The sequence below is a fragment of the Biomphalaria glabrata genome, chromosome 15 (assembly GCF_947242115.1).
Source record: "Biomphalaria glabrata chromosome 15, xgBioGlab47.1, whole genome shotgun sequence".
In the NCBI taxonomy this organism is placed as follows: Eukaryota; Metazoa; Mollusca; class Gastropoda; family Planorbidae; genus Biomphalaria; species Biomphalaria glabrata.
In genome coordinates this window covers 1,567,255-1,592,980 of record NC_074725.1, presented here as the reverse complement: position 1 = coordinate 1,592,980, position 25,726 = coordinate 1,567,255, and the positions used below count along the sequence as shown (strand labels likewise).

At 37.7% G+C, this 25,726-nt stretch overlaps 2 protein-coding genes across 2 annotated transcripts in view; one reads left to right on the top strand and one right to left on the bottom strand.

The window, feature by feature from the left end:
- Positions 1 to 21,170, top strand: part of LOC129923195 (uncharacterized) — a 34,440-nt gene extending 13,270 nt beyond the window's left edge. The window contains exon 2 of the mRNA XM_056013195.1: positions 18,206 to 21,170. Within this exon, the coding sequence (XP_055869170.1) occupies positions 18,236 to 19,489 (1,254 nt within the window). The 5' untranslated portion in view covers positions 18,206 to 18,235 and the 3' untranslated portion in view covers positions 19,490 to 21,170. The remainder of the gene's footprint in view (positions 1 to 18,205) is intronic.
- A 3,328-nt stretch (positions 21,171 to 24,498) lies between these two features.
- The window catches only part of LOC106050161 (intraflagellar transport protein 81 homolog), a 32,961-nt gene continuing 31,733 nt past the window's right edge, over positions 24,499 to 25,726 (bottom strand). The window contains exon 16 of the mRNA XM_056012766.1: positions 24,499 to 25,164. Coding sequence (XP_055868741.1) covers positions 25,069 to 25,164 — 96 coding nt within the window. The 3' untranslated portion in view covers positions 24,499 to 25,068. The remainder of the gene's footprint in view (positions 25,165 to 25,726) is intronic.

Genomic DNA, 25,726 nt, shown 5'->3' with positions numbered 1-25,726 from the left:
TTTTCTTAAAAATTGTGTTACCATAGTTACCGTGGCGTCTGATGTTAACTCCTTTTACGTTCATTTCCTGTTTCCGTTTTCGTTCACAGCAGCACTGCTTACAGAGCCATAAATAGACATGCATTTGTGAGGTACGACTCGTGTGTTGCTTCACTCAGTGGCGTAGCTAGGACTTTCTGATAGGGAGAGAACAAACTGTAATAATAAATGGCTCTAAATCAACACCGATAACAGTAAACTCAGGTGTACCTCAAGGAACAGTCTTGGGTCCACTACTATTTCTAATTTACATAAATGATTTACCAAATTGCATTACTTCAGGAACAAAAGTCAGACGATTGCATAATATATAGAACAATAAAACAACACAAGACACAGATATTTTACAAAGAGAATTAGATGAATTACAGAAATGGGAATCAAATTGGAGCATGTCTTTCCACCCAGAAAAATGTCATTTGTTAAGAGTAACAAAAAAACTAAAACAAATTAATTCCACTTATCTTATTCATGGCAAACCAGTAACACAGACTAAAAACGCAAAATACCTAGGTATTATAATAAATGAAAAACTGTCATGGAATCCACATATTGATGAAACTACAAAAAAATCAAACAAAGCATTAGGATTTATTAAAAGAAATTTCTATACATCAAATAAGAACATAAAACTAAAATGTTATTTAACCTTGGTTAGACTAATAATAGAATATGCATTCTCCGTTTGGGACCCCTCAACTCAAGAAAACATTAAAAAACTGGAACAGACACAAAATAGAGCAGTGAGATTCATAACAAACGAATATTCACATTTGACTAGAGTAACACCTTTAGTTAAATCACTAAATTTAGAAAGCCTTCAGGATAGAAGATTTAAAAGTAAAGTAGCAATTATACATAAAACACTGAACCATAATCTTCAAATACAAAAAACAAAATTTAATAAAATACTCTGAAAGACACAAAGATTAAAGTACACTTCTCGTCCCATATGCTAGGACAAATTTGTACAAATACTCCTTCTTCCCTAGTGCTATTAGAGCATGGAATGGGTTGCCTGAGCTAGCCAGGAAAACCAGTGACTTGGCAGAATTTAAGTCATTGGTTAATATGCATGACTAAATGCATGACGCGTAGGACGTAATCATCTTCTTTTTTGAAGTAACGTCTGTATTATATAAGAAGATAAGATCTTGACATCATTTGGGGCCCCTGCATTTTGCGTAATATTTAATGTAAACAACACTCAAGTGGGGGGGGGGCGGAGGGATTTTCAAATTCCCCACCTCCCTCCCCCCCCCCACCCTAGCTACGCCCCTGGTTTCACTCCACATTATTTCAGTATCATGTTTGTAGCAAATCCTCCGTAGCCTCCCCTGACCATATTTTTTTTTTCTAGAATCTGATAGACTGAATAACCCCCTTGCGTTGGCTGAATTATCTCCCCTTATATCTAACGTGACAGAGTTATCCTATTTTGATTGGAAGCGTCAGGGTAGGTTTATTGTTACCTGACTGAAAATATCAATCAAAGGATTGAATATGTCGGAACTTTTACCCTAATACAAAATTGATTTTATGATTCGATAAGATTTAGATAGGAGGATCCTTAGCACTGGAATCAGAATGTTATAGAGGGATACTAGGGATCACCTACAAGGACCGCACCACAAATGAGGTAACCCGAAACAGGATCACAGCGATTGGGCCCTACGATGACCTGCTGCCCACTGTCAAAAAACGCGAATAAAAACTAACACCACATCACAAGGCACAAGGTCCTCAGGGCTAGCTAAGACTTTCCTTCAGGGAACGTTACCAGGAAAAAGAAGAGGAGGAAGACAGAGAAATCGATGAGAAGACAACATCAAAGAATGGACGGGCTTGGCATTGAAGGAGGTTCTAGTCATGGCGAAGGTCAGAAAGGAACGGAGAAGGACCGTTGACAGATCACGTGTGGTGCCCCAACGGTCCAACAGACTAAGGGACAGGTGAAGGTATAGCTAAAAATTTAAAAAAATCAACTTAAATAATTCTCTACCCTAAAATCAATAATTTTCCTAAATACCAATTCTAAGACATAAGAATTCAACTTTTTATCATTATGCAAGGATCTGGGGCTGTTAGTACAAAGTGAATTTCTATATTAACATAAAATAATCGAATTGAAATTATGAACCATTTTATGTGTAAACTTGAACACCTTAAATAAAACAATAAACAAGCTTACATTAACACAGATTTAAAAAATTTTTCATTATTACGGTACCATAGAAAATAATGGACATTCCAAATATAAATGCTTCTCGTTATCAGCATTTTCTAGATGAAATCATCTACCTGCATAAACATTTGTATGTTATTGTCTTTTTACATTAGGGGTCATCTCAAAGTTTATACGATGTTTCTCTAGCTTTTGGGGTGATATGCTTGCTGTGTATGTTTCTGAAAGCGCGCCTAGATTCTGCTATCCCCAAATCCCTCCCCCAGTTAATCCCATTCGCCAAGTTTCCTTGTAACCGCTTTTTGAATGTTGTTCATGATTTTCGATTTTGTTACGAATTCAATATTCATTATGAGGTAAACTTCCTAAAAATGATTTTTATTAAATAGAAACATTTTATTTTAAACAGATAAATATGTATAACATTGGGGTTTTCAGTTTAGTTCATTTTAAATGCATAAAAATGTTCTCTTTTTCTTTTGTTTGTTAATTTTGCCAGAAATTTTAATAACTTTAAAGCATAAATAAACAAAATATTAAAGTGGTGAAGCAATGAACTAAAACCACAAATGTAACATCATTTTATAAGTATTTTTTTCAAAATGAATCTACAAAATATCCATCCATCCATCCCAGTGGCGCTACAGCCCATGGAGGGCTCTGGCCTGCTTTAACACATCCTTCCATTCAGATCTCTCCTGGGCCCTTCGTCTCCACGCCCTAACCCCAAGCTGCTTCAGATCTGCTCCCACATCATCTATCCGTCGCATTCGGGGTCTGCCTTTGGGATCTGCAAAATAGACGTCTTATATATTACAGACGTTAAGAAGATATATACGTCCTGCGCATTTCGTGTGTCAATCTAGTCTGATGCTAAAAACAACTACAACGACTAAAATTATTTCTGTATAGACGCTATTAATTCAAAATTTAGCTTATAGCCTCGTTTTCGAATACAATCGAAATGAAATTAAATTAATGTTATGATTTAGGAGAAAAAATTAATCCCACATAGGATATTTGGCTGCCTGGTCGTGCGGTTTGCGCGCTGGACTGTCGTTCGGACTTATCGATGGTCCCGGGTTCAAACCCTGCCCGCTCCCATCCCCCGTCGTCCTGCGGGAGGTTTGGACTAGGAAGTAATTATCTTCAACTCTGAAGGAACATCCGAAATAAGTAAAACAAACAAACAAACATTTAATTCAAATACATGATAATATTGCTGACACGTCAAAGGTGTGTAGTGTTCTATTTTGACGAAACACAGTTCAATAAGAACTATTCAGACCAGTCCGTCGAAACGCTTTTCTATGCCCTCAATAAAAGGCTGTTGTCTGGGCAACTAAAAACATTTCCCTCTCCTCCCCCCCCCCCCGCGTGGTCCCAACTCAAAGTAGAGAGAGAGAGAGGAAAAAAAAAAGACTAATTCGCTAGACTCTAATTCTCCTCTGGGACAAACCATCCAACTAATTGCTGGGGAAAGCGTTGCCGGTGGAATATTTAGCGCTCAACCAAAAGCAGACGTGACCTTGTGTATGTGTGTGTGTATATATATATAAATGTGTGTGTATATATAAGTGTGTTTGTGTATATGCTAGTATTGTTACTTCTAACGGATGGCGAAAGCAGGAAATGACAGTGTAACTTATAACAATTTGTTACTTAGTATTATTGTAGACATTAGTAAAAATTACTAAATTTAGAGACACCCCAGGACACATTCCTCGTCCCATATGCTAGGACAAATTTGTACAAATACTCCTTCTTCCCTAGTGCTATTAGAGCATGGAATGGGTTGCCTGAGCTAGCCAGGAAAACCAGTGACTTGGCAGAATTTAAGTCATTGGTTAATATGCATGACTAAATGCATGACGCGTAGGACGTAATCATCTTCTTTTTTGAAGTAACGTCTGTATTATATAAGATAAGATAAGACAGAAGAATAACAAGGTTACAAAGACAGTTTGTGTGGAAACACAAACTCAAAATCGGCCCCCGAAGTGGTCCACCCAGTCAGGTAAAAACGCAGGTGTCAATATTTTCAGAAAGAATATCAGAATGAAATTCTTTCAAAGGCAGATGAAATAGAAAAATGGAGAAAGAAGGTTGACAAATCTTGTGTGGTGCCCCAACGGTCCAGCAGACCAAGGGATAGGTGAAAGTGAAGGTGAAGTTAAATGTGAACCCGGCCTAACTGATGTCTCATAATGATTATCTAATTGATCTAATTGTTTTGTAAAGGGCCAATCTCTTATTCAAAGCCTCGAGAAAAACAAAACATTTCCGTAAAAAAAAAAAATTCCTTTAGTTAAGTGTACTTTTGCCGGGATGCGCTAATGCAGTTCAAATGATAATATGAAAAACTACTTATTAATTGTTGTTTTCAATTATGTTTCACTTATATGCATACTAAATATATAGATTTAGTAAAAGTAAACATTTTTTTTTTTGTAAATGTAGCAGTTAATATGACAGAAATTATTTAACTTAGCAATGCAATTGTAAAAAAAATGTATTATTTTGATAAAAAATCTAAAACCGTCTGCATAAATATGTATAAGTGAATGGTAATTGGTCGTCTCCCCTACTAAATAGCATCCCGTGTTTATTACTGTTAATAGTTAATAGTTTTAAAAATGGTGTATTTTTATGAAAAAACTTCTTGCATCGTTGATTTAAAAAATTAGATTATTCGTTTTCAGAAAAGAAAAAAAGTAACCGTTGCATCAGAACGTTGAATGGTCTAAAATAAGGGTGGGCAACCTTATTCTTTCCAGGGCCGCATTAAAACAAATTGGGGAATGGTGGGCCGCATGTACTTACAAAATAGAAAAATTTGCTAGCTACCTGTGTATAATGTCTTTTAATTCACATTTATACTGTATTATGCATTTACATTTCATTTTTTTAAAACTAGCTATAGAGAAATAGCAACAAAAGTTAACGATGTCTGAAACTCATTTAACGAATATTTTTATTTTATCTTTGTCTTTGTACATCAAAACATTTCACCACAAATCTACAGTTAATTTTAATTAATGTAAAGTAATTAACTGTTTACACTCTGCAAAATGTTTTGGAACTGTTGAACTAGCTTACTAGTTGTTATCATTGTGATGCTGACTGCATCGACCTGTTCTTACACTTGTTTATTTTCAAACAAGAAAAAATGCTGGTTCACAGATGTATGTGCACCCAAATAGTGTGAAAGTTTAGCAGCAAAGTTTTTTTAAAGTGTGGAAATACAACTTCTGGCATAAAAAAATGCCCCTGCGGAAGAAATGACTGACCCAAACTTCTCTTTCAGGTCATAATTTGCTTCGAGGTATGTCTTCTGGAGCTGAATCCGCTTCTGCATTAAATGCTTAGCTGAGGGGATTGAAAACTGGCTCCAAGTTCTTAACGTCTTTAAATTTGCTTTCACATTCCGAAATCAAGGAAATTCAAACTAAGTCATGTACATTTTAGCTATTTCACGAGAAATAGTTTCACCTTCCAGCAGAAGAAAATGACAAAACCTGTTTTCCCGTGCTTGCCTTGAGAGATGTGAAAACTCTGGTTGAAAAGATTTAGCATTTACATACAATTCAAGTGAAAACAAACCATTGGAACACTTCCGATGTAAAACGAGAAGTCTGTCTTCCTCTTTTAATTAGAAATATTAGTAACAAAGTCACAGTCAATGTCCTTCAAGGAACATAACAACTTCTTTCTTGAGATTCCATATTCTCCTCAACACCCTGCCAGTGTTAAACCAGCGGATACTACTGTGGTACCAAACATCGTAATTTATTTTTTCCTCAAATCTTTATGTAGGCCTACTTCCCTGAACTGCCTGTGGTTAAGACCTCTAGCTCTGATAAGTTTTATCACTGAGATAATTGGGTTCAATACTATGTTTGACATTCAATGCAGATCTAGAGTTTATGATTGGCATATTGTTCTTTAATTTATTTGTCTCAGTCAAAGCACGGACTCAGTTGTTACTCTTGCCGTTTTGTTCCATGCCTACTTAACACTTTCAACACAGTTTTTCATAGTAGCCTATTGAATAAATGAGTTTGTATCTTTGACTGAATATTTTGAAATAAAAATATTCGTTAATTTAAACTTTTTAGAATGACTTGTAGGGACAATGTTTCGTAAGCCTCTTCATCAGGAGTGATAATAGTCAGAAGTTTCAATAATTTATATAGATATTTATAATTATTTATTTCTAATATATTTGCATTGTATAATCCGTGAGTACACCTGATTTCTGTAGGTGTTCGCGAGCCGCATAAAACACTCCGGTGGGCCGCATGTGGTCCGCATGCCGTAATTCGCCCACCCCTGGTCTAAAATATTATGATGTCGGATTTTCATTCATCTTTTCTAGTTTACGAGATCTAATCGGGACGGACGGACGGACAAATAAACAGACCACACAAAACTAATAGCGTCTATTCCCCTTTCGGGGGCCGCTAAAAAGTAAAGTAGCTATAACTTATTAAAAAAATGAACCATAATCAAATTTACAAATACAGAAACATTACGTAATAAATACTCAGAAGCACACGAAGATAAAAGCACATTTCTTATTCCATATGCAAGGGAAAATGTCGTACAAGTTCCCCTTCTTCCATAGTGTCATTGGACAATGGAATGATTTGCCTGAATCCGCCAGGAAAGCCAACGCTTTTAAGTTACTGAGTAAAATGCATGACGATAATTATCTTCTCTTTTGAAGTAATCTATAAGTAATCTATAGTAATCTATAAGTAATCTATAAGATAAGATAAGATGAGATATATTTAGCATCCATGCATATGGCATTGTGTGGGGATGATTGGTAAAGCGCTTGGCTTCCGCATTTTGATTTTCTGGATTTTCAGATCGCCCCAGAATCCAACCAACTCTAATGGGGTACCTGACATTAGTTGGGAAAAAATTAAAGGCGGTTGGTCGTTGTGATGGTCACATGACACCCTTGTTAAACGTGAGCCAAAGAAAAAGATGACCTTAACAGCAACTGTCCTAAAGAATCGCAAGGGGAACTATATTTTAAACAGATTGCATATTATTTGAAAATAATGTTTAAGGCTTTTGTATAGCCTTCAAGACGTGTATTAAATATGCTGTTTAAAAAAGAAGTGCAGTACATTTCCGCGGGAAATATTCTTCCATCATCGTGTCCTTTTGATTATTTCAAAGCTTGAATCGATCCAAAACCACTTGGAAACACCAGATGACCGCATTGAACACTTCCGCTATGGCGTACATTTTGGGCTGGGTCAAAATGAAATGCGTCAGACGATGGTCGAATTCAACAGCACGCACGGCAGGCCTCAGGGAGTTCATATTTTCAACACTGACGTTATCCGAGAGTCCTCCGCCTCGAGTTACTTCACTAAAGAAATGTAATCCCGTGACTTAGATATATTAAAATACTAAAAACTACAAGGTTTAAAAAAAACAATTGGAAATAATATAAATGTTGAATAAACCTGTTGGCCATGTGACTAACGCTTAAGATTGTCGACGTAATTGATATAGCTCGAATCCCAAGCCATATTCATTTCTTGATGTAATAATCTAGTTTCCTCTAAGGATAAAATTACAAAGTCTGGTTTGTCCGTAAAAAGGGCAACAAAGATTACGATTACTAAAAAAAATGTCCTCCTTAAGTGTTTGCGGAAAGGCCTAAGCCTTTTATCACGCTCACATCTTCAGTATTTTAAGTTTCAATATCACTGCCTGGGGTAGGGCGATCTGAGCATTAGAGATGGAACGGAAACGCAGAAATTCCTAAATGCTGCTAGTAAAGTCATTGGTAGCAAAAGAAGAAAAAAAATCTCCATTCGGACAGCTGTTCGAGAGAAACATTCGTTAGAAAGCTAGAAAGATTTTTAAAATTAAAAGCAACATCCTCTCGGTCAGGTTTTTTTATATTTTAGTTTAAAGATACCGTTTATAAGAACAGACCCACAAACTCAAATAATTGATGCTTTCTCACGCTATATAAGCTTTGTTTTTGTTTTTTAAAGTATTTTTATTTATATTGTACTAGTTATAAACTTGAATACCATATTCTTACGGTTACATGAGAATACATCAGCCAATACAAACAAACAAACAAAACACACACACACACACACATATACATACATATTTACATATACAGGGGTGGACAGGCTATATAGGCACTCAGGCAAATGCCCGCTGGACCAGCGGTGTATCCGCCGCTTTTAACAACAACATGTACTCTAAACTATTTTATGTCCTCTTGTTAAAGGGGTCCCCGGATTGTTGTGGACTTTTACACTTATACAGACAGGGCCGGTCCTAACAATAGCGGGGGCCCTATGCGAAAATGATTGCGCGGGGCCTAGTCTGGGTGGTAATAAGGGTAATTAGTGAAAATTAAGATTTTGTATTAGAAAAAAAAAATCGACTTTTCATTTTATTTATTCTTTTCTAAGAACAAAATTGCGATCAAATGAACTTTAATTTACGAACCTTGCAACCTATGGCACATTTATATGACAGTGACTATAAAAGTAAATAAAGACTTGTAGCTTCAGATTAAGGTGAAAATTCGCCCTAATGTTACATTTTATTACATGAAAGCTGACAATGCCTTTTTTTTCCTTTTATCGCGCGATAGGATTGGCGTTTTCCGCAAAGAATGACACCCACAAATGACAATTTTGACTATTTTTCAAGAGATTTTTATGAGTTATCAAAAGCTTTTAATAAATTTAGGAGATTTCCATGACTTTTTTCGTATATATTCTGCAATTTAATAATTACACCTAGAATTAGCGCGTGGCCTATGAAAGCGCGGGGCCCACTGCGACAGCATAGGTTGCAGTGGCCTAAGACCGGCCCTGTTTACAGACCTTACAGTGTAAAACTAGACTAGCAGATTTCCCGTAATACCATTATAGCCTACACCCGTAGACCGTACTTCCGGTAAGCTTCGGTCGCACAAATCGATTATCTAATGATGATTTAAGTTTTGTAGAGCACCTATGAATGGGTGCGTATCAATAATTGTTGGCTGGATAATATACTTGTGCCAGAAACTATTTTCGCACACAGTCCGCCCCTGCGCGCACAGACACTCCGTAACACCGGCGTTTCCGCATCCCCTTTTTTAGTATTGTTACGATCTTCTCAATCAGGCCTTCTGCAAACACTGTATTACAGCTCAACAGCACATCTAACTCAAGAACTTGACAACAAGAGCTTCAAGTAACAAAGTGGTGGTTTAATTACAAATACATCGACAGCCAATTCAACACAATTGGCTACATCAATTCAAATGCTTTCTTGAACTTAACAGAACTGCCTAACTAAACATGACTAGTCTCTCTAGCTCGTACAGCTACATTTTCGAGGACTCAAAGGTACCACAAGTCCTTACTGCCTTGCTGTCCTGGACTCAGCTGTCTTTTTTAAACACACTATCTCTCGACCGTGAAGGCTCTTGCTCACATGACCACAACACAGGTCATACTTGCGGTTATTAGCAGTACTGTCCCTTGTCTATCGACAGCCATTGGCCCGTTGACCTGTGTGATTGGCCTGAGTCGTGTGTATCAGTAGGCCGCACACACATTAACCCTTTCAGTCCGCCACTGGAGTTACAACAGTATTTACATATTTACTTCTAGTACAGCCAACGAAGTGTTTGGAGGCGCGGTGGCTGAGTGTTAAATCGATTGGCTTCCGAGGTCGGGTCCCTGGTTCAAATCCTGGTGAAGACTGGGATTTTTACATTCTGGATCTTTAGGGCACCTCTGAGTCCACCCAGCTCTACCTGACATTTGTTGGGGAAAACTAAAGGCGGTTGTCGTTGTGCAGGCCACATGACACTCTTATTAATCGTGGGCCATGGATCTTCCCCCTAGATCACGAGGTCTGAAATGGTATCTTCGCTTACAGCCAACGTAAGAAAGTTTATGCACTTTCTAAAGGCAGTCAGCAAACTCAGTTCAAGTCGGGATTTGAATTTGAGCCCCCCCCCCCTCGATAGGCAGCCAAGCGGTATATTCCACGCAGCCATATGCCCCACACATTATTCTTCTTTTTCCCCTCTGATTTATTTTCTTTATGTATTGCCCGCAAGATGTTATTATGTGTCCCCCCTCGGGGGACACGCCCATGTTGAATGTCAACATCGTCTGCTCGAGTTTGATTTATTTTTACAATCTGGCATCGGAATGGTAAACCAAAGAGCGGGAAATAATCATAGCCCGAGCAGAAGTGTTTCTTTTTAGTTGGATGCCGGCTTGAACAGCGAGGAATGGGGAGAGATTTTTTCGTGTATTCGACCTCTTTTCTTAGGCGCATGATCAGCATGAATATTTATAAGGCTGTGATACGGTCAGCATTGAGCCAGCGCTGTAATTCATTGATTTGTTTTTCTAAAAGAGGAGGTAGATCATTTGTACGAGCTGAGTCCGTATCGAAGAATAACTGTCATTATCCTCGAGGATAGTTTGGTTATTAAATAGAATTTAGATTTTCACGTCAGAGAAAATGTAACTCTATCAATAGCTTCATTAGTTTATTTTATTTGAAAAATGTAGGCCCATATACTGATCACATTTTTATAGAACGTGGGGGCATCTAACATATCCTTTGACAAGCAGGGGCGCCTATCATATCTTGTAGACAAGCAGGGGCGCCTAACATATGTTGTTTGACAAGCAGGGGCGCCTAACTTATCTTGTAGACAAGCAGGGGCGCCTAACATATGTTGTAGACAAGCAGGGGCGCCTAACATATGTTGTTTGACAAGCAGGGGCGCCTATCATATCTTGTAGACAAGCAGGGGCGCCTAACATATGTTGTTTGACAAGCAGGGGCGCCTAACTTATCTTGTAGACAAGCAGGGGCGCCTAACTTATCTTGTAGACAAGCAGGGGCGCCTAACATATGTTGTAGACAAGCAGGGGCGCCTAACTTATGTTGTTTGACAAGCAGGGGCGCCTATCATATCTTGTAGACAAGCAGGGGCGCCTAACATATGTTGTTTGACAAGCAGGGGCGCCTATCATATCTTGTAGACAAGCAGGGGCGCCTAATATATGTTGTTTGACAAGCAGGGGCGCCTAACTTATGTTGTTTGACAAGCAGGGGCGCCTAACTTATCTTGTAGACAAGCAGGGGCGCCTAACATATGTTGTTTGACAAGCATGGGCAATGGGCGCCTAACATATGTTGTTTGACAAGCAGGGGCAATGGGCGCCTAACATATGTTGTTTGACAAGCAGGGGCGCCTAACATATGTTGTTTGACAAGCATGGGCAATGGGCGCCTAACATATCCAGCCTTCTTCTAAAAAAAAAGTGCAAAATTTGTCCATTCTTTGATACTGTCTTTACCAAGCTTTATGTTCCGTCATACTTTCTGGTACTGCACATAGAAACCAGTTTTGGTAACAGTTTTATTTTATCTGCTATCAATATGTTAAATATAAATTAAAACATAATTATTTATTATTGGGCATACCACCCAGTCTCGACCCGTACTGGATTATCTCTATTAATACTATCCTTAGAGGGCTCAGATACTAGATAGTTATTAGATTAAGAATTTTGTTAGGAAACTGTCGCCATTAGTTCATCCATTTTTAGCTGCAACAAATTTTTATCTTGCCACTCTTTGAGCAGAAATCTGGCACACAGTATCGTCTGCTCAAAGTCAAATATTTAATATAAATAAACAGCACTGAAATAGAAAGGTGGCTTTTAAATCTTTTTCTCTATTTCAAGTTTCTTTTCCACGGGCGATTGTGGAGTAATAAACACTGGAGTATTAAGATGTCAGTTTAACTTTTAGAAGCATAAAAGCTCACTATGAAAATAGTGAGAGAGAGAGAGAGAGAGGCGGAAGTGTGTAGGCCTATGTGTGTGTGTGTGTGTTATGGATGACAGGAAGTACAGACGTGGCATCAGGCCCATCCAAATTCTTTTAATCTTGGTATTCGTTACAAGTGGCTAAAATTATAGGTCACGATTTCTGTCCGTAAAGTCACGTGAAACAGGCTTAGGCCTACTGCATTGGGTTTGAAGACAATTCCTTGCACGAACTGATCTCTACAGCTGTCCCCCCAGAGAGTCCTGCTCTGCATGGACTCGACGCTTCTTTCCACCTAGGCCACATTTTGCCCTCAGTGCTTGCGCCTTGCGGGTGATTTCGGTACAATGACCAAAAGTCTTGAGTTCCCTCGCCTTCGAGCTAAGTCAAACCACATGCTTCACTATACAACACATTCAAGAACATCAAGACCAAGATTAAGTCCTAAACCTACCAGTTTAAAACTTATTTACATTACACTTTTTGTGTGGATCGGTTATTTCCTCCTAACGTCTTCAGTAATTTTTTTATTTATTTTTGTGTCCACAGGGTTCTAGAAATTAAGCGATTTTTATGATTACTCTTAGCATCATGTTATTTAATGATTTTTCAAAGTTATATTGTTTGATTTTTTTTTTGGGGGGGGGGGGGGGGGGAATAGAATATTTGTTTGAAGATTACAACATAGAGGTTATCTGGACGTATGAGATGTATTTATCTTATCTTATATAATACAGACGTTACTTCAAAAAAGAAGATGATTACGTCCTACGCGTCATGCATTTAGTCATGCATATTAACCAATGACTTAAATTCTGCCAAGTCACTGGTTTTCCTGGCTAGCTCAGGCAACCCATTCCATGCTCTAATAGGACTAGGGAAGAAGGAGTATTTGTACAGATTTGTCCTAGCATATGGAACGAGGAATGTGCCTTTATCTTTGTGTCTTTCTGAGTATTTTATTAAATTTTGTTTTTGTATTTGAAGATTATGGTTCAGTGTTTTATGTATTATTGCTACTTTACTTTTGAGCCTTCTGTCCTGAAGGCTTTCTAAATTTAGTGATTTTACTAAAGGTGTTACTCTAGTCAAATGTGAGTATTCGTTTGTTATGAATCGCACTGCTCTATTTTGTGTCTGTTCTAGTTTCTTAATGTTTTCTTGAGTTGAGGGGTCCCAAACGGAGGATGCATATTCTATTATTGGCCTAACCAAGGTTAAATAACATTTTAGTTTTATGTTCTTATTTGATTTATAGAAATTTCTTTTAATAAATCCTAATGCTTTGTTTGATTTTTTTGTAGTTTCATCAATATGTGGATTCCATGACAGTTTTTCATTTATTATAACACCTAGGTATTTTGCGTTTTTAGTCTGTGTTACTGGTTTGCCATGAATAAGATAAGTGGAATTAATTTGTTTTAGTTTTTTTGTTACTCTTAACAACTGACATTTTTCTGGGTGGAAAGACATGCTCCAATTTGATTCCAATTTCTGTAATTCATCTAATTCTCTTTGTAAAATATCTGTGTCTTGTGTTGTTTTTATTGTTCTATATATTATGCAATCGTCTGCAAATAATCTGACTTTTGTTCCTGAAGTAATGCAATTTGGTAAATCATTTATGTAAATTAAAAATAGTAGTGGACCCAAGACTGTTCCTTGAGGTACACCTGAGTTTACTGTTATCGGTGTTGATTTAGAGCCATTTATTATTACAGTTTGTTCTCTCCCTATCAGAAAGTCTTTAATCCACTGATGCAGTGGACCATTAATGCCGAAATATTTTAATTTTTTAAGCAAACTATAGTGGTGAACTTTGTCAAAAGCCTTAGAAAAATCTAGTAAGATAGCATCTATTTGTTCACTATTATCTAAACCTTTTGAAAAATCATCAATTAGTCCTATTAGTTGTGTTTCACATGATCTATATTTCCTAAAGCCATGTTGGTATGGTGTGAGGACATTATGTTTGTCTAAGTGGTTTATGATGTAACTACATATTATGTGTTCTAGGATTTTACATGTGATGCTGGTAAGTGATACTGGTCTGTAGTTTCCTGGGTCAGATTTTTCTCCTTTTTTAAATAGGGGGGTGACATTAGCTTCTTTCCAGTCCCTTGGTACTCTGCCCTGGTTATTAAGTGAAGCCTGAAAGAGTATTTTGAACACTGGGGCTAGCTCATTACTTAGTTCTTTGAGTAATCTAGCTGGAATACCATCAGGTCCAGAAGCTCAAAAAGTGGCAAACTTCACAGACCCAATGTTTAATTTACGCATTTCTCACATTTGGCTTTAGAAGTTTTATACCGTAAACATAAACAGATAAACAATCATATTGAGATATTATTTTTTACATTTAAAATTTAATCCCAGTAATCTGTTCTTGTCACTTTAAAATCCGATCTTATCTTATATATTACAGACGTTACTTCAAAATAGAAGATAATTAGGCCTACGTCCTACACATTTCATTTGTCAATCTAGTCATGCATGTTAATAACCAAAATTAAACTCTACTGAGTCGTTGGTTTTCCTGGCTGATTAAGGCAAACGATTACATTCTCTAATGGCACTAGGGAAGAAGGAGCACTTGTACGAATTTGTTCTAGCGTATGGAATTTTTTTTAAAGGAATCCTCAGTAATTGCGCTATTCAATTTTAGCCTTGTCATCATAGGAATCCTTGGGCCTCTTTTCTTTTACTCTTTTTGTGGACTTTATTTCGCAAATATTAAATTATAAAGAATTACGTGTTTTTTTTTTGTTTTTTTTTAAAGGAAACCTCAGAATTTGCGCTATTCAGTTTTAGCTTTATCATCATAGGAATCCTTGGGCCTTAGGCCTCTTTTCTTTGCCTCTTTTTTGGGCTTTATGTGCCTCTTTTATGGGCCATCTTGCCTCTTTTGTGGGCTTTTTTTTTTTTTATATAATATGTTTTTATTTGTAAGTTATCATAATTCACAAGTATTAAATCATAAAAAATTGAAAAATGATTAACCTAAAAATATAATAACAGTAATAGAAATATTATTTAATATCAAAGACATACTACCTAACCAATGAACCCCCTAAAGACAGAAAAAAGTATCCTATACTCCAGAACAATCAACAGAATATCAGATATCCCTGACCCCCTACACCCTATTTCTGGAAAACTACAATAGCATTGTACAGGTATATGAAAATCAAACTAGATAATTCTCTACCCTAAAGTCCATTATTTTTCTAAATGTTAATTCCAAGTGATTAGGATCAAACACCTTATTATTATGTAGACATTTGAGCCAGCTAGCCCAAACAAGATTCCTGTATTCGGAAACAATAATCAAGTTAAAGTTATGTATCATTTTATTTTTTAGTTTTGGCAGCTTGTTTAAAATAATAGACAAGTTAACATTTACATAATTGCCACAGTTTGCTTCCAATAGGTCCATTACAGTACTTCTAACTTGAAGGAATAATGGACATTCCAAATACATATGTTTCTCATTTTTTGCAAGAAAATTAGACGTTTGTATTCAAATTAAATAAACATCAGTAAGTGGAAAAAAGACGTAAAAGTGATATAACGAAAATGTGGTAGCAATATAAATGAATATAAAGAAAAAAATTAGAAAACAAAAAAACAGAAGATAGAATGGAAACCTCATCATTTGCGCTATTCAATTTTAACTTTGTCATCATAGGAATCCTTGGGCCTTAGGCCTCTTTTTTTTTTTTTAGGGGGGGGGGGGGCTTTATATGCCTCTTTTTTTGGGGGGGGCCCTCCTGCTTCATTTGTGGGCTTTATTTCGCAAATATTAAATTATAAAGAATCACGTCTTTAAAAAGCATTTGACAATAAATGCAGAAATAACAAGAACATCAGTAAGTGAAAAAAATACGTGAAAGTGATATGACGAAAATGTGGTGGCAATATAAATGAATATAAAGAAAGAAATTAGAAAAACGGAATGGGATTTTTGAAAGAAATAGACAAAATACACAAAGTCATGGAAGCCACCTTCAATGGATCAACTGCTGCCAACTAAGTAACTGAAATGTACTTTGTGCTATTATCGAACAAGTTTAGAAATGTAATTCTATAGAGCTGAATGGTACACGAAATAATGATGAAGCTTATAAAAATATTTCAGTTGTCAATACTTCTGTAGTGTGTACACAGGCCGCGGGATACACATTTGAGACCAAAAGAAAATCTGCTGCCGAGGACAAACGCAGACGGCGAAAAGAAAATCTAAATCGACCACCTGCGGACAATGGTTATGCTTGCCCTGGATGTGGCAAAATGCGTAGGTCACAGCTGGGACTGTGCAGCCACGGGAAATACAGCGTTCCTTACTGATCTTCGGACTCGAAGACTAGCCTTATTATTATTATTATGTACACAGGATACAGGGCCGGACTTGGGTTATTGGAAGCCCTAGGCGAAGCGAATAGGGTGGCCCTTGGAGAAGTAAATAGGGTGGCCCTAGGAGAAGTAAATAGGGTGGCCCTAGGAGAAGTAAATAGGGTGGCCCTAGGAGAAGTAAATAGGGTGGCCCTTGGAGAAGTAAATAGGGTGGCCCTAGGAGAAGTAAATAGGGTGGCCCTAGGAGAAGTAAATAGGGTGGCCCTAGGAGAAGTAAATAGGGTGGCCCTAGGAGAAGTAAATAGGGTGGCCCTAGGAGAAGTAAATAGGGTGGCCCTAGGCGAAGTAAATAGGGTGGCCCTAGGAGAAGTAAATAGGGTGGCCCTAGGAGAAGTAAATAGGGTGGCCCTAGGAGAAGTAAATAGGGTGGCCCTAGGAGAAGTAAATAGGGTGGCCCTTGGAGAAGTAAATAGGGTGGCCCTAGGAGAAGTAAATAGGGTGGCCCTTGGAGAAGTAAATAGGGTGGCCCTAGGAGAAGTAAATAGGGTGGCCCTAGGAGAAGTAAATAGGGTGGCCCTAGGCGAAGTAAATAGGGTGGCCCTAGGAGAAGTAAATAGGGTGGCCCTAGGAGAAGTAAATAGGGTGGCCCTAGGAGAAGTAAATAGGGTGGCCCTAGGAGAATTAAATAGGGTGGCCCTAGGAGAAGTAAATAGGGTGGCCCTAGGAGAAGTAAATAGGGTGGCCCTAGGAGAAGTAAATAGGGTGGCCCTAGGCGAAGTAAATAGGGTGGCCCTAGGAGAAGTAAATAGGGTGGCCCTTGGAGAAGTAAATAGGGTGGCCCTAGGAGAAGTAAATAGGGTGGCCCTAGGAGAAGTAAATAGGGTGGCCCTAGGAGAAGTAAATAGGGTGGCCCTAGGCGAAGTAAATAGGGTGGCCCTAGGAGAAGTAAATAGGGTGGCCCTAGGAGAAGTAAATAGGGTGGCCCTAGGCGAAGTAAATAGGGTGGCCCTAGGCGAAGTAAATAGGGTGGCCTTAAATGAAATAGAAAAAAAAAATTAAGACCGAAAAATATGCAACGAATTATAAACCGCACTGCATCTATATATCTAAAAATTCTAAATAAATAAGTTAAATTCATTTAGCGCCAATAGCAGTGATGTGCTTCTTGGACGATTCATGATCTTTTCTTTTTTTTAGTTACAATTTCTAAAAAAATATTTCATTTAAAAAAATTAAATTGAAAACATCACAATGAGAGTTACAATCTTTTATAAGAAACAATATTAAAACCAGACTAGAAGTATACGTTTCGACATTTTAACAAAAGGAAGTGACTATGGTTTTCTAACATATGTAGTCTAACAAGTAGATCTAAACTTGGTAAGACATTTGTGAATAAACTTTGAGTAATAGTAGAGACTTAGAGCTGGACTGGCTAGACTAGTAGACATAGAGTTCTGTTATATTTGAAATTTGATCCATGTTTAGCAAATTTTTCTCTTTAGTTATTTCTTTAGTCCTGTGGGAGACCCCCGCCAATTGGAGGCCCGAGGCTGCTGCCTGGTTTGGCTATGCCTAGGGCCGGCCCTGCATGATACAAAAGAAAAAAAACACACAACAACTCGCTATTTGTGGATTAGTGTCCATGTTTGAAAATCACCATTAAACTTTACGTCTCAAACTATCCAAAGAAATTGCGCCATTGTGAAAGCTATTTATATAACTCCTAATTAAAATGTATATTTCAAATACTAAATATTCAATGTCTTCTGTTTTCAGGAGCGAAAGATTCAAAACTAACCATTGAACATGTTTGGATGCTGCCTTAGACAAGACAGAGACACGGAGACATTAGAGCAACCCATTCTGGACGTAGGCTTGATTCTCCAGGACTATGTCTGGGAAAAGTTCGTTCAGAGCCAATTAAAGATGACGAGACTGTGTCTGCGGCGAGAGCAGTTCATCGTTGACGTCCCCATGAACTACTTCCTGTTCGAAACCTTCAAACAGAAAATTACACCCAGAATACGTCCAGAGACTGGAAGGATCCCGGGCCAAAGCCACACCAACGGCCACAACGCCTCGGACAATAAAGCGTCACAGGGGAAGAACAAGAAAGACCTCTACAGTGAGAAGCAGTCCAACACGGTGCAGATCGCCACAGACTTCTTCAACAACACGGACGTTCCTCAGACGTATAAGTTCCGCCTGGAGAAGACAAGGAAAGCCGCCATGAATGTAAGCTTTCAGAAAGGGTTTACCGTCAACGGAAATGCCCGAATCACTCTGGGGCTGCCGAGTCTCGTGGGGCAGAGCAGCTCCGAGATGAACGCTGGGGTCACCATCAGCGTGTCGAAGGTCAGCGGGGAGGTCGTTGAGGAGAGCGTGGTGCTGGAGGTCACCAGCGACATCTTGGTGGAGAAGAGGTCAAAGTTCGTGGCCAAGGTAATGATGGCGGAGAGTCACGTGATGTACGACTTTAAGGTGTCCACCAGAATGAGCATGCCGTCAGGTGGCGCCCCTGGGCACGTGGTACGAAAGAAAGACAACCGAATCTTTTTCTCCTTGATCATAAAAAACCTGGAGGATGTTTTCAAGAGCTATCAGCGGCAGACAACTGTTGTGGAGCTCGAGTCGGACTTGCCCACCAAGGTGAAAGTCATAGAACTAGAAACCAGGGGAGTTCTTGAAGGGGTGAGGCTTTCTGATCAGATGATCCTCTTGGACTCGGTTCCTCTCCCTTCGCCAACAAGAACCGTAACTCGGGAAAAGCACGAGGAACAGGTCGAGAAGAAATCCGTTAGCTTGGATTACGTCCCTCTACAGACGTACACCTCTCTTCCCTTCAGATCGCCGCCCCTGGACACGCCGGTCATTGAAGAAGTGGACGAGGAAGAAAGCAACGATAACAACTGCTTCCCCTCCAGCGCAGACAGGCGGTCTCTGCCCATGGGAGTCATCCCCTCCATCCACACTACCGCCCCGAGTTCCACCTGCTCGAGCCCACTCTCTGAAAAAGAGCACAGCGACGCCTCCGATACCAGCAAGAGTACTACGGTGTAAAAGTGGATTAGATGTAAGCCTACTGTACTTTTCAATACAAAGGTTTTTAAGGGCTTCCTGTTTGTATTATTACAAAGGAATTGTATGGTTCATATGTTCTCGTGTGTTTTCAGAAGATACATGTGATTTTGTAGCCGAGATATTTGTTTACGTCAAGAAATGACAGAATTCCTCTTAACGGATTACGACTTTTTTTATCCTTAAGCCTATGTAAAAATCATGAAAAGATTGAATACACACTATATATCAAGCAATAATAATAATAATAATAATATTTATTTGTCTTACAATTTGTGCATTACACCAAACAAAACATTATAATTATAGAACACTAAAATATACATTCACACCAGACTCGCTCATAATTTACATGTGAAAAGTTTATATCAGATAGTTTCTATTTAATGATTTGATTGTCAGGGGAAACAATATTGCACTTTATAATCCAAACTTAATAATAAATTCAGAAAGTAGACTTAACACAAGACGGACTGGCTATATGGGCATTTGGGCAAATGCCCGGTGGGCCGGTGCCTAAATGGGCAATTTTTTTTTTTTTTTACTATTTTTGTGTCGAATCATGAAGAGGTCAATGTTTATATAAACGTCCTATTTACACGTCACTAACGGTCACTTGCAACCATGACGTTGACAATAATAATACCTAAATATAACTTGAGAAGCCCTCTAGTCTAGCTACATCTCTAAGAAATGTGACTTCTATACGAAACTTTCTTATACAAGAGCTATAGGAAATTCAGTTTTGATGAAATTTAATGTAAACCTCCGTGAGGCCTTCAGAGTAGGTTTCTGTTTCTTGGTGTTTATCTTATAAATTACAGACGTTACTTCAAAGGAGAAGAAACTGACGTCCTACGCGTATTCCTGTGTCAATATATTCATGTACGTCGATCAGTGGCATAACTTTCAAAGCCAGACAACTGTTACTAATAAGATATACCGTATATGTCTTCTATTTAACTTCATTAAGTTTAAATTCCTTAAATAACGAATGGTCTCGCTTCTGAGGTGCTATCGAAAGATACTAAGGAAAGATAATTATTATTAAGCATATGAGAATCGCCAATGTTACATTAGCAGTCGATTATTCTGCAGGTATTCGAAATGTCTGTAGTAATCGAACAAAGAAAGCGACGGGGGGACAACTCAGTTCTAGTTAGAGCAAAGCGGAGCTAACTCCTTGTTTGTCATAGAAATGGAAGGGAATAGATGCACATTATTTCAAATACTGACATTAAATGTGTTCATACTTCGCCAACGTAAAAGTACGTATACTTACATACATTAACCATATCAAGAACTGCCACAATTCATAATTATCTTATTAAGGTATATCTTTGGTAGCGTTTAGCCAGGACCCTCTCATGTCACATGAGACAGAAGGCTTGGGCCAGGACATTGTCTTCATTTCACACTTGTTATAAAGCAGCGGTTCTCAACCTTTTATGCTCGGCGATCCCCCACTTAGCCGCCCCCCCCCCCCGCACACAGCATTAGAAGAATAGTCAATAACAATCCTTTTTTTCAATGGTCTTTGGCGACCCCTGGCAAATTGTCAATCGACCCCCAAGGGGGTCGCGACCCACAGGTTGAGAACCCCTGTTATAAAGGAATTTTGTGTCTTGACTGACATTTCTTAATAAACCAAAATCTACTTGGATTCATCTATTGAACTTTTTTTTTTGGTGTGTACTTGTATAAAATAAATTAGAGGGATGATTGTTTCTGAAACTGTGAGCTGACACAGATGAATATAGACAATACGGAAAACAGAACAGAGAGAGAGAGAGATAGTAGCACCAACAGTGTAATATTATTTTGTAGTTTTCAGAAACATAATGGCAAAGAGGATTTGTCGAAATGAAGGCAATCATTATGATACCACTGAACCAAACAAGGTACCATAGAAACCAGACACGGTTTAGAGAAGTGGATCAATAAAAAAAAAAGTTAGCAACATGATTATCTAAGCCTCTGGTAACATTCACATTTGACTAGATTAACACCATTATTACAATCGTTAAATTTAGAGACACTTCCGAATAGACGGTCAAAGGGGAAGTACCGGTAGCAATACTACATTGAATAATAACTTACAAATACAAAAAACTTAACTTATAAAATACTCAGACACAAAGATAAAGACACATAGGCACTAAGCCAGCACAAATTCAAACAAGTGCTCCTTCTTCCCTAATTCTATTAGGTGGCCTAAATCAGCCAGGGAAACCAATGACTTAGCAGAGTTTAAGTATCTACTTAACACACAAGACTAGATTAACACATGAATACAAATAGGATGTCATTATTTTCTCTTTGGAGAAAACAAATTTGGTCAAATTTTATAGTCTCTTATCTTCTATTGGCAAGACATTTGAGGGGTGATAAGTTAAGTTTTTTTTCTTGTAAATTCAATGCATTTTTCAGACCTGTTTTTAAAATTAAAGAATGTAATTAAGCTGTAACATTTTACAGACCTATTTTTTATAATTTCAAGATTGTAATTAAGCTGAAAATTTCAACGTAACTGATTGAGAAAACGGGAACTTTAAAAAAATATGAAGAGGTGGGATTTTGATTCTCACACTATTACACACACACACACACTATCACACTCATCAAAGCCACACACATAGGAGAAAATACAGAAATAAAAATTTAATACAAAACTTTATTTCTTACAAGAGCTAAAAGTGACTAAACAGTAAAAATATTTAAAATGTATGCCTTCTACTCATATTACAAAAAAAAACAACAAAAAAAAAACAACAAAAAAAAAAAACTGAGCAAAAAACTTAATACTGGTAACTATTTAAATCTCATAAACTACACATCATGAAAAAAAAAATTAACTAAAATGTTAAACCCTGTTTAAGAGTCTGTATAGATTTACAATCATATATACATGTATTGCACATTTCATCACTATCTGTTAAGAAATTTCAGAAATATACTGCATAAATTAAAAAAAAAGATTTAAAGATGTGTTAAGTTTATTTTTCACAAAATCAGTAAAAAACATCAAAATTGTTCCTAAAATGCTGGTTAATAGTGATGCACTGTTCAAGAGAATGGATGATAACAAACTTATTTGTTTGTGTTTCTGAAACCACTGATCATTATAATCTCCCTGGCCAATTTTTTTGACATGACAGTTTGCCAGTACCGTTACCTGATCTTTTCTATGAAATATTTATAATATTTTACAGTCCAAAGATATTTATTTATTCCTAATGTATTTTTATAAATAAAATTGAGAATAGAGCTAAATGAAAATAGCTCTTATCTGAAAATAGCTTGGTGTTATATGAAAAGCAACTTCTAATCAATTGGTGGCCTCAATGATGACTCAAAGGCCCAATTTGAGTAAAAGGCCCATTTATTTTTATTTGCAGGTGGGCATTGGCCTCAAAAGTGAAAATGTCCAGCTTTCCCTTTTTGCATTGTCACATCATCCAGCAATCAAAGTAATACCTTTTTTTTATCTTCTGGTGTAAACACACAAACTCATTCATAAATGATTTAGTGTCATGCATACAAAGATGTCTCCATTGTTAGATTGGTACATAGACTTCATTTGGCAGGAAGATCAAGATTTTTTTTTTAAACAAAAACTTCCTCAAGAAAAGTAAAGTTTGTAGATTGAAGGCTATCAATGTGAAATTTGTTTTTCAGAGCTCCTAAAGATCTGTGAATTTTTCTTTTGAAAACAAAAAAAAATGGACAAAAGAGAGACTAAGTAAGCTGTAAAAAGGCATTCTGTAGAAAATGTTCCACTTGCATATATTTGACTTCTTCAAAAAGTCTCCTTAACTAGATTTTTTAAATAGTAGGCCTACTATGATTTACTGACATGATTCATCAATTAAGTTGAACCTTGTTTGAGTCTTTTTTATTCTGTAGTCCTTCTATTTCTTGCATTGCCGCTTCTTGAAGCAAAAGTTTCTTTGCTAGTTTAGCAGCTCTTGCCTTTACCAGTGTTGCTTTTCTAGAGCCAATTGTTTTTTTAGATTTCTGAATTGTCTATTGAATTGAGTCTAAAGCTCTTGGAACTCTAGGCCCACGGAAGTTTGCCTCCATCTGCCAGTATGAACAAACTTCTGTCTGGGAAAGATCCAAGCAGATGTACATTTTTACATTCCTATTTCCGATGGCTCGTATCCCAAGATGCTTGGGTTAGAAGAGAAGCCAAAGGCCGAGCACACCGAGAAACTCCCCCAATATTTCTTCTCTATACCACATCAGCCATGCGGGTATATGCCACAAAACGGCTCTTTGAGGAACTGTGTGTGTGTAGTGACATGTATTGGGGCTTTCTTCCATCCCCGCCAGTGCAATGGACTCGATCTTTAGGCACCCCAACGGTGTTCTGTTTAGCTTCTCTATTGTCTCCTCTAACGAGCGTTTCCACCTGAAGCTGAGAAGCATTGCCCGGGAAATGTTTGGCTTATGAATTGTGTTTATACATTTTTGTATTCATCGGTTTGATTATGTACCGAGTATTTAAGTTTTCTGAATTTTATTCTAGATTTGTTTGTGCTTTATTCTATTTGAATATCAAGCTGAATTTTACAAGACCACGAAGCCTCTGGAATTAACTCTTTCTCTCCGTAATTATTTACCATATTCTGCTGGAATCAACGCTGGTATCGTCAGTTAGGAGAGAAAGAGTTAATCCTTACAACTGGGGTATGAAATCAGCTTCGACAACTCTTTGCAACCGAACAGCTTGACGGCTAGCAAGAAATGAGGCCATGACGTTGTCATGGTGACGAATGAATGCTGAAATGTCTTCTCGGTGCTTTTGTTTGGGTCCTGTCACGTGACTTGTTTGTTTAGAGTTAGATGTATGATCTAAATAGCAACATAATAAAACTCTACAATCCTACAGATTTATTATTGTTGTTAATCAGGATAGTTAAAAATAATACATCCAACAATATAACGAAAACAACAACAAAAAATAAAAAAAAAAAAAACAACTGAGAAATTTTGAAAAAGAAAAACTTTAATCAACTTAGAAAACATTTCAAACATTATGTCGAAAAAAAAATGGACAGATTTATAAGAAGTCAAATTAAACGATCACCTAAAGAGCAATGTTCTTGTAGTAAACAGTTGAACCGGACGGAATGTTTCTTTCTGATAGACAGTCATCATATATATATATATATATACTAATGTATAATAAATTTTTAAACAGATTTTTATATATTTCAACTACAAAATACTTACTCTTCTGACCCCCCCCCTCAAAAATCACCCTTGGGGTTTTCAAATTTAAACTATAATTTGTACTTTCAATATTCCAGTCAACGAGGGGAAGACTACCTAGGACTGTAAGTTAGACGGATATCATTATAATCACGTGACCTAGAACTATATTTAGTTACGCATCTCCATTCAATGTATGCTAAGTGTATGCAACGTATTTAAATGGAAGGGGTCGCGAGGTCAACAAGCAAGCAGAAACACAAGACCGCATTTGAAGTCTGGGAAATGATTCCGAAAAGTGATTCCAAAAGCCTTGTCTTGCACATCTGTGAGTTGAGTTGAGCTTACAGCACTAGCCTGTCGTTTTCCAACAGGGTGGGGGCCTGATCGCCGTAGCCCCCCATTGTGTTGGCGCCAGTGGTGGATCCAATGTTGTTCATCTGAAACAAATAAAAAAATTGTTTGAAAAGAAAAATTAAAATACAAGCTACTCCGCCCTAGCTCACAAAACAATTAAATAAAAACTCTAAATAAATCAGGGGGTGGGGGCGGCACAGTGATAAATGTAGATAGATCTCACTAGATCTAGTCAAGTTAGGTTTAACAACTTTTTTGTCTTCCACTGTTAGGTCAGACTGTTTCAAGGTCAGTTTATACGTCATCGAGAAGTGCATCGTGACCTTTGTGCTTGAAGCGAGACCGATCGTCGCAAAAGGCCTGGACACATGACCTGCAACGTCGCAATCCGTGGGCGGCTGAGACCAATAGCTCGTTGCCACGTCACAGGTCTGTACGACGCGGCAACGAGCTATGGGTTCCACTGCCCACAGGTTGCGACATTGCAGGTTAGTGTCGAGGCCTTGTACAACGGCCTTGAGTAAAAAGGAGGCCATTTCTTCAAGCGCTGGTAGTGTGTGGTGTGCCTATTCTTGTCTTCATTAGTGTGTGTGTTGTCTGTGTTTGCGTCTATGTTGTTGTTGCTATTAGTAATGCCGAGGTGGA